We start from the raw sequence: 9,573 nt of genomic DNA, 5'->3' as shown, positions 1-9,573 counted from the left end.
GATGGATGGATGATGGATGGATGGATGGATGATGGATGATGGATGGATGATGGATGGATGATGGATGGATGATGGATGGATGATGGATGATGGATGGATGGATGGATGGATGGATGGATGGATGATGGATGGATGGATGGATGGATGGATGGATGATGGATGGATGGATGGATGATGGATGGATGGATGGATGGATGGATGGATGGATGATGGATGATGGATGGATGGATGGATGGATGATGGATGGATGGATGGATGGATGGATGATGGATGGATGGATGATGATGGATGAAAGGATGGATGGATGGATGATGGATGGATGGATGGATGATGGATGGATGGATGGATGGATGGATGGATGGATGGATGATGGATGGATGGATGGATGGATGGATGGATGGATGGATGATGGATGGATGATGGATGGATGGATGGATGGATGGATGATGGATGGATGGATGATGATGGATGAAAGGATGGATGGATGGATGATGGATGGATGGATGGATGGATGGATGGATGGATGATGGATGGATGGATGATGATGGATGAAAGGATGGATGGATGGATGATGGATGGATGGATGATGGATGGATGGATGGATGGATGGATGGATGATGGATGGATGGATGGATGGATGGATGGATGGATGATGGATGGATGGATGGATGGATGGATGGATGGATGGATGGATGGATGGATGGATGGATGATGGATGGATGGATGATGATGGATGAAAGGATGGATGGATGGATGATGGATGGATGGATGGATGATGGATGGATGGATGGATGGATGGATGGATGATGGATGGATGGATGGATGGATGGATGATGGATGGATGGATGGATGGATGGATGGATGGATGGATGGATGGATGGATGCTCAGTCAGTCGGTTGGATGTTCCGTCCAAACTGATCTTCATGTTTCCATCCACCTCTCTGGTTCTGCGGTTCTGATCCGGGTCGTCCGTGTGGTTCTGCTCCCCCAGCCGGATTTCGGAGCTGACCGAGCAGCTGCAGGTCGCTCAGGGAAAAGGTCGTCTGGAGAAGCAGGCGCTGCTGGACCGGCTGCAGGAGCTGACGGAGCAGAACGCCTCCGGCCAGCTGGAGACCAAGAAGCTGAAGGTGGGATCGGGTCAGAACCTCCCCTGCCGTCCCGGTCCGGCGGGCGCTGAGCTGTGTGTCTGTCCAGGCGGCCGTGTCGGCGGCGGAGGAGAACCTGAGCCGCACCGAGGCGGAGCTGCAGGAGGTCAGAACCTCCATGAAGGAGTGTGAGGTTCTGCTGGACAACTACAAGATCCAGGTGCTGGACCCGGCCAGAACTCTGTCACAGTAGCCAGTTAGCTAGTTAGCCAGTTAGCCAGTTAGCTAGTTAGCCAGTTAGCTAGTTAGCCAGTTAGCTAGTTAGTTAGTTAGCCAGTTAGCTAGTTAGCCAGTTAGCTAGTTCGCCAGTTAGCCAGTTAGCTAGTTAGCTAGTTAGCCAGTTAGCCAGTTAGCCAGTTAACTAGTTAGCTAGTTACCTAGTTAGCCAGTTAGCTAGTTAGCCAGTTAGTTAGTTAGTTAGTTAGTTGGCAAGTTAGCCAGTTAGCTAGTTCGCCAGTTAGCCAGTTAGCTAGTTAGCTAGTTAGCCAGTTAGCTAGTTAGCCAATTAGCCAGTTAGCTAGTGGATTCATGGAACCAGAACCAGGCGCTCAGCTCGCCGCTCCGTCTGCAGGTGGCGAACACGCGGGCCGAGGCGCAGCAGGCCCGGGCCCAGGTGGCGCAGGCGGAGCGGGACGCCCAGGCCGTCCGGGTGCAGCTGGAGCGGGAGAAGGAGCAGGTCCGGCGGGAGCTGCAGGGCCGGCTGTCGGAGCTGGAGGTTCTGCCGGAGGCCCTGCGGCGCTGCCAGCTGCAGCTGCAGGAGGCGCAGGAGGAGGAGCGCAGCCGCGAGAGGCGCAGCCTGGAGCTGAGCGGCAACCTGACGGAGCTGCGGCTCAAGGTTCTGCTCTCTGACCCGTCAGAACCTCCAGGGCTCTGCTGCAGTTCCTCACCGTGTGTTTCTGTCAGGTGGACACCCAGGGGCGCCAAACGGACCTGCTCCGGCAGAAGAACCAGCTGCTGATGGAGGAGAACCGGCAGCTCCAGCTGAAGGTGGAGACTCTGGACAGGTGAGTGGAGGGAGAGCCTCCAGCTGCTCCTGCTGCAGCTCTGACTGCTCCCCCTGCTGGCCCACAGGAAGCTGAGCGACGTCTCCAACCAGAACTCGGACCTTCTGACCGTCATCTCCAAACGGGAGAAGACCCTCCGCACCAATCAGCTCTCCCTGGAAGAAAAGACCAGAGAGTGTTCGCTGCTGAGCCGGAGGCTGGAGGAGGCTGTGAACGACGCGCGCCAGCAGGTGAGGCCCACTAGGGGGCGCCAGCAGGTGAGGCCCACTAGGGGCGCCAGCAGGTGAGGCCCACTAGGGGGCGCCAGCAGGTGAGGCCCACTAGGGGGCGCCAGCAGGTGAGGCCCACCGGGGGGCGCCGGCAGGTGAGGCCCACTGGGGGTGCCGGCAGGTGAGGCCCACTAGGGGGCGCCAGCAGGTGAGGCCCACCGGGGGGCGCCGGCAGGTGAGGCCCACTGGGGGTGCCGGCAGGTGAGGCCCACTAGGGGGCGCCGGCAGGTGAGGCCCACTAGGGGGCGCCAGCAGGTGAGGCCCACCGGGGGGCGCCGGCAGGTGAGGCCCACTGGGGGTGCCGGCAGGTGAGGCCCACTAGGGGGCGCCAGCAGGTGAGGCCCACTAGGGGGCGCCAGCAGGTGAGGCCCACCGGGGGGCGCCGGCAGGTGAGGCCCACTGGGGGTGCCGGCAGGTGAGGCCCACTGGGGGGCGCCGGCAGGTGAGGCCCACTGGGGGGCGCCAGCAGGTGAGGCCCACCGGGGGGCGCCAGCAGGTGAATCCCACTGGGGGGCGCCAGCAGGTGAGGCCCACCGGGGGGCGCCAGCAGGTGAATCCCACTGGGGGGCGCCAGCAGGTGAGGCCCACCGGGGGGCGCCAGCAGGTGAGATCCACCGGGGGGCACCAGCAGGTGAGGCCCACCGGGGGGCGCCAGCAGGTGAGGCCCACTAGAGGGCGCCAGCAGGTGAGGCCCACTAGGGGGCGCCAGCAGGTGAGGCCCACTAGGGGGCGCCAGCAGGTGAGGCCCACTAGGGGGCGCCAGCAGGTGAGGCCCACTAGGGGGCGCCAGCAGGTGAGGCCCACTGGGGGCGCCAGCAGGTGAGGCCCAGTAGGGGGCGCCAGCAGGTGAGGCCCAGTAGGGGGCGCCAGCAGGTGAATCCCACTAGGGGGCGCCAGCAGGTGAGGCCCACTAGGGGGCGCCAGCAGGTGAGGCCCACTAGGGGGCGCCAGCAGGTGACGCCCACCAGGGGGCGCCAGCAGGTGAGGCCCACTAGAGGGCGCCAGCAGGTGAGGCCCAGTAGGGGGCGCCAGCAGGTGAGGCCCACTAGGGGGCGCCAGCAGGTGAGGCCCACTAGGGGGCGCCAGCAGGTGAGGCCCACTAGGGGGCGCCAGCAGGTGAGGCCCACTAGGGGGCGCCAGCAGGTGAGGCCCACTAGGGGGCGCCAGCAGGTGAGGCCCACTAGGGGGCGCCAGCAGGTGAGGCCCACTAGGGGGCGCCAGCAGGTGAGGCCCACTAGGGGGCGCCAGCAGGTGAGGCCCACCAGGGGGCGCCAGCAGGTGAGGCCCTCTAGGGGGCGCCAGCAGGTGAGGCCCACCAGGGGGCGCCGCCTGGAAACTTACTCAGAAATGAACATTTAACCAAGAGAAAAAATAATTTTTTACAGTCACTTTATCGCCATGTTGTTCATTCATTCATTCATTCATTCATTCATAAATGTTGTACTTAATATTTAGTCACAATGCTAAACATGTAGCTCCAGACTAGCTATTTGTTTATCAGCCTAGCTGGCAAGCAAAATATTTAGTTAGCAACTTAGTTAGTTAAATATTGCTAACTAAGTATTTAGCTTGTTTAGTTAACAAGGTAATTATTTCACTGCTTACTGACTACATATTTGCTTTGAATATTCAGTTTGAAGCTAATTATTTAGTTAAAAGCTCCATAGTTCATTTGCTAATTAGCTCTCTAACTAAATATTTAGCTGAAATGATCTTCCTGTCTTTAAAACGACCTGAGCTCAGAGGTGGACTTACTTCTCTGGTGTCGTGTCTCCAGATCTCAGAGACCAGAGAACGAGCCGCCAACAGGGAGCGCTCCACCCAGACCACCATCATGGACCTGGAGGAGCAGCTGAGCCGCACCGCCGCCGAGCTGGAGCACCTGGGCCGCACCATAGAGGATGTGAGTTCCTGCTCCTGGGCTGGCTACTTCCTGTTACTGTAGCGTGTCAGTGACCTGTGATTGGTCCTGTAGCGTGTCGCTAACCTGTGATTGGTCCTCAGGCGTGTTGCTAGCCTGTGATTGGTCCTCAGGCGTGTTGCTAGCCTGTGATTGGTCCTCAGGCGTGTTGCTAGCCTGTGATTGGTCCTCAGGCGTGTTGCTAGCCTGTGATTGGTCCTCAGGCGTGTCAGTAACCTGTGATTGGTCCAGTAACGTGTCAGTAACCTGTGATTGGTCCAGTAGCGTGTCGCTAACCTGTGATTGGTCCAGTAGCGTGTCGCTAACCTGTGATTGGTCCAGTAACGTGTCGCTAACCTGTGATTGGTCCAGTAGCGTGTCGCTAACCTGTGATTGGTCCAGTAACGTGTCAGTAACCTGTGATTGGTCCAGTAACGTGTCAGTAACCTGTGATTGGTCCAGTAGCGTGTCGCTAACCTGTGATTGGTCCAGTAGCGTGTCGCTAACCTGTGATTGGTCCAGTAACGTGTCGCTAACCTGTGATTGGTCCAGTAGCGTGTCGCTAACCTGTGATTGGTCCAGTAACGTGTCAGTAACCTGTGATTGGTCCAGTAGCATGTCGCTAACCTGTGATTGGTCCAGTAATGTGTCAGTAACCTGTGATTGGTCCAGTAGCATGTCGCTAACCTGTGATTGGTCCAGTAGCGTGTCGCTAACCTGTGATTGGTCCAGTAGCGTGTCGCTAACCTGTGATTGGTCCAGTAGCGTGTCGCTAACCTGTGATTGGTCCAGTAACGTGTCAGTAACCTGTGATTGGTCCAGTAGCATGTCGCTAACCTGTGATTGGTCCAGTAATGTGTCAGTAACCTGTGATTGGTCCAGTAGCATGTCGCTAACCTGTGATTGGTCCAGTAGCGTGTCGCTAACCTGTGATTGGTCCAGTAGCGTGTCGCTAACCTGTGATTGGTCCAGTAGCGTGTCGCTAACATGTGATTGGTCCAGTAGCGTGTCGCTAACATGTGATTGGTCCAGTAGCGTGTCAGTAACCTGTGATTGGTCCAGTAACGTGTCAGTAACCTGTGATTGGTCCAGTAGCGTGTCGCTAACCTGTGATTGGTCCAGTAGCGTGTCGCTAACCTGTGATTGGTCCAGTAGCGTGTCAGTAACCTGTGATTGGTCCAGTAGCGTGTCGCTAACCTGTGATTGGTCCAGTAGCGTGTCAGTAACATGTGATTGGTCCAGTAATGTGTCAGTAACCTGTGATTGGTCCAGTAACGTGTCAGTAACATGTGATTGGTCCAGTAGCGTGTCAGTAACCTGTGATTGGTCCAGTAGCGTGTCAGTAACATGTGATTGGTCCAGTAACGTGTCAGTAACATGTGATTGGTCCAGTAACGTGTCAGTAACCTGTGATTGGTCCAGTAGCGTGTCGCTAACCTGTGATTGGTCCAGTAACGTGTCAGTAACATGTGATTGGTCCAGTAGCGTGTCAGTAACATGTGATTGGTCCAGTAACGTGTCAGTAACATGTGATTGGTCCAGTAACGTGTCAGTAACCTGTGATTGGTCCAGTAGCGTGTCGCTAACCTGTGATTGGTCCAGTAGCGTGTCGCTAACCTGTGATTGGTCCAGTAGCGTGTCAGTAACCTGTGATTGGTCCAGTAGCGTGTCGCTAACCTGTGATTGGTCCAGTAACGTGTCAGTAACCTGTGATTGGTCCAGTAGCGTGTCGCTAACCTGTGATTGGTCCAGTAGCGTGTCGCTAACCTGTGATTGGTCCAGTAGCGTGTCAGTAACCTGTGATTGGTCCAGTAGCGTGTCGCTAACCTGTGATTGGTCCAGTAGCGTGTCGCTAACCTGTGATTGGTCCAGTAGCGTGTCGCTAACCTGTGATTGGTCCTGTAGCGTGTCGCTAACCTGTGATTGGTCCAGTAATGTGTCAGTAACCTGTGATTGGTCCAGTAGCGTGTTGCTAACCTGTGATTGGTCCAGTAGCATGTCAGTAACCTGTGATTGGTCCTGTAGCCTGTCAGTAACATGTGATTGGTCCAGTAGCATGTCGCTAACCTGTGATTGGTCCAGTAGCGTGTCAGTAACCTGTGATTGGTCCTGTAGCCTGTCAGTAACATGTGATTGGTCCAGTAGCATGTCAGTAACCTGTGATTGGTCCAGTAGCGTGTCAGTAACCTGTGATTGGTCCTGTAGCATGTCGCTAACATGTGATTGGTCCAGTAGCGTGTCAGTAACCTGTGATTGGTCCAGTAGCATGTCGCTAACATGTGATTGGTCCAGTAGCGTGTCAGTAACATGTGATTGGTCCAGTAGCGTGTCAGTAACATGTGATTGGTCCAGTAGCGTGTCAGTAACATGTGATTGGTCCAGTAGCGTGTCAGTAACATGTGATTGGTCCAGTAGCGTGTCAGTAACATGTGATTGGTCCAGTAGCGTGTCAGTAACATGTGATTGGTCCAGTAGCATGTCAGTAACCTGTGATTGGTCCAGTAGCGTGTCAGTAACATGTGATTGGTCCAGTAGCATGTCGCTAACCTGTGATTGGTCCAGTAGCGTGTCAGTAACATGTGATTGGTCCAGTAGCGTGTCAGTAACATGTGATTGGTCCAGTAGCGTGTCAGTAACATGTGATTGGTCCAGTAATGTGTCAGTAACATGTGATTGGTCCAGTAGCGTGTCAGTAACATGTGATTGGTCCAGTAGCGTGTCAGTAACATGTGATTGGTCCAGTAGCGTGTCAGTAACATGTGATTGGTCCAGTAGCGTGTCAGTAACCTGTGATTGGTCCAGTAGCGTGTCAGTAACCTGTGATTGGTCCAGTAGCGTGTCAGTAACCTGTGATTGGTCCAGTAGCGTGTCAGTAACCTGTGATTGGTCCAGTAGCGTGTCAGTAACATGTGATTGGTCCAGTAATGTGTCAGTAACCTGTGATTGGTCCAGTAACGTGTCAGTAACATGTGATTGGTCCAGTAGCGTGTCAGTAACCTGTGATTGGTCCAGTAACGTGTCAGTAACCTGTGATTGGTCCAGTAGCGTGTCGCTAACCTGTGATTGGTCCAGTAGCGTGTCGCTAACCTGTGATTGGTCCAGTAGCGTGTCAGTAACCTGTGATTGGTCCAGTAGCGTGTCGCTAACCTGTGATTGGTCCAGTAGCGTGTCGCTAACCTGTGATTGGTCCAGTAGCGTGTCGCTAACCTGTGATTGGTCCTGTAGCGTGTCGCTAACCTGTGATTGGTCCAGTAATGTGTCAGTAACCTGTGATTGGTCCAGTAGCGTGTTGCTAACCTGTGATTGGTCCAGTAGCATGTCAGTAACCTGTGATTGGTCCTGTAGCCTGTCAGTAACATGTGATTGGTCCAGTAGCATGTCGCTAACCTGTGATTGGTCCAGTAGCGTGTCAGTAACCTGTGATTGGTCCTGTAGCCTGTCAGTAACATGTGATTGGTCCAGTAGCATGTCAGTAACCTGTGATTGGTCCAGTAGCGTGTCAGTAACCTGTGATTGGTCCTGTAGCATGTCGCTAACATGTGATTGGTCCAGTAGCGTGTCAGTAACCTGTGATTGGTCCAGTAGCATGTCGCTAACATGTGATTGGTCCAGTAGCGTGTCAGTAACATGTGATTGGTCCAGTAGCGTGTCAGTAACATGTGATTGGTCCAGTAGCGTGTCAGTAACATGTGATTGGTCCAGTAGCGTGTCAGTAACATGTGATTGGTCCAGTAGCGTGTCAGTAACATGTGATTGGTCCAGTAGCGTGTCAGTAACATGTGATTGGTCCAGTAGCATGTCAGTAACCTGTGATTGGTCCAGTAGCGTGTCAGTAACATGTGATTGGTCCAGTAGCATGTCGCTAACCTGTGATTGGTCCAGTAGCGTGTCAGTAACATGTGATTGGTCCAGTAGCGTGTCAGTAACATGTGATTGGTCCAGTAGCGTGTCAGTAACATGTGATTGGTCCAGTAGCGTGTCAGTAACATGTGATTGGTCCAGTAGCGTGTCAGTAACATGTGATTGGTCCAGTAGCGTGTCAGTAACATGTGATTGGTCCAGTAGCGTGTCAGTAACATGTGATTGGTCCAGTAGCGTGTCAGTAACATGTGATTGGTCCAGTAGCGTGTCAGTAACATGTGATTGGTCCAGTAGCGTGTCAGTAACCTGTGATTGGTCCAGTAGCGTGTCAGTAACATGTGATTGGTCCAGTAGCGTGTCAGTAACATGTGATTGGTCCAGTAGCGTGTCAGTAACCTGTGATTGGTCCAGTAGCGTGTCAGTAACATGTGATTGGTCCAGTAGCGTGTCAGTAACCTGTGATTGGTCCTCAGGCGGAGAGGCGGTACCAGAGCCGCCTGCAGGACCTCCAGGACCGCCTGGAGCAGTCGGACAGCACCAACCGCAGCCTGCAGAACTACGTCCAGTTCCTCAAAGCGTCCTACGCCAACGTGTTCAGTGACGGGGTCCTCGGCCGGCCGCGGCGCTCCCCGTCACCCGTCTGAAACACTCCTCATCGCCACGGCAACGGATGCTGGAGACCAAACACATCCATATTAGAAACATAAAGTATGAATTATTTTAAGCTGTTGGACTGGTTTTTCTGCTTTTAGTGGTTTGACTGGTGGATCCAGTCAGCCTCTGGGTCGGGCCCAGAACACTGCCCCCTGGTGTCTGTCAGTGTCACCACGAGACGGGAATCAAACCTTCAACTCCAGCCACAGGTTCTGGTTCTGATCCAGACGTGCACCATTCCTAGTAAAAACTAAATGTGTCTGTGTTCTACTAGCATGTCTGATTAAACGCTGCTGATGGCTGAAGCGTCTGGGTCACCGCCGCCGGCCAGGTGACCCAACAGAACCAACAGGTACTGAATTTACTGACCTGAACTCACATGAAACGTGTTTGTTGTGGCTTTCAGCATTCTGAGCAGGTCAGAGGATCTGCCGCCGCCGCCGCCGGGTCTCATGGTCCTCAGCTGACCCAATGTTGCTTAGCAACCAGGAAATACGTCACAATGGATGTTCAGAGTGAGACGGACAGAGCTGGGTTCGAACCGGCAACCCGTCTGTTAATGTATAAACAAAACCCTCTGAAATGTGAATCCTGAAGTACACAACCATGCTGTACCTAACAAGACTACATAATTATGTGTATATATTTATATATCTTTATTTCAGGGCCAGAACAATTGTTCATATAGAGTAATATCTGTATTTTGAAAACAACTAGAATATAACATAATAAAAATGGA

General features: G+C 53.9%; 1 protein-coding gene across 1 annotated transcript in view; it reads left to right on the top strand.

Moving 5' to 3' along the window:
* The window catches only part of odf2a (outer dense fiber of sperm tails 2a), a 22,030-nt gene extending 13,126 nt beyond the window's left edge, over positions 1-8,904 (top strand). Inside the window, exons 13-19 of the mRNA XM_081613070.1 lie at positions 993-1,128; positions 1,196-1,306; positions 1,718-1,981; positions 2,050-2,150; positions 2,218-2,380; positions 4,197-4,322; positions 8,654-8,904. Of these exons, the coding sequence (XP_081469196.1) occupies positions 993-1,128; positions 1,196-1,306; positions 1,718-1,981; positions 2,050-2,150; positions 2,218-2,380; positions 4,197-4,322; positions 8,654-8,824 (1,072 nt within the window). The 3' untranslated portion in view covers positions 8,825-8,904. The remainder of the gene's footprint in view (positions 1-992; positions 1,129-1,195; positions 1,307-1,717; positions 1,982-2,049; positions 2,151-2,217; positions 2,381-4,196; positions 4,323-8,653) is intronic.
* Positions 8,905-9,573: the final 669 nt, after the last annotated feature.

Source organism: Poecilia reticulata, chromosome 12 (assembly GCF_904066995.2).
Source record: "Poecilia reticulata chromosome 12, P_reticulata-male-v2, whole genome shotgun sequence".
Classification (NCBI taxonomy): domain Eukaryota; kingdom Metazoa; phylum Chordata; class Actinopteri; order Cyprinodontiformes; family Poeciliidae; genus Poecilia; species Poecilia reticulata.
Note: the sequence above shows the minus strand (reverse complement) of the source record. Positions and strands in the feature narration are given on the sequence as shown.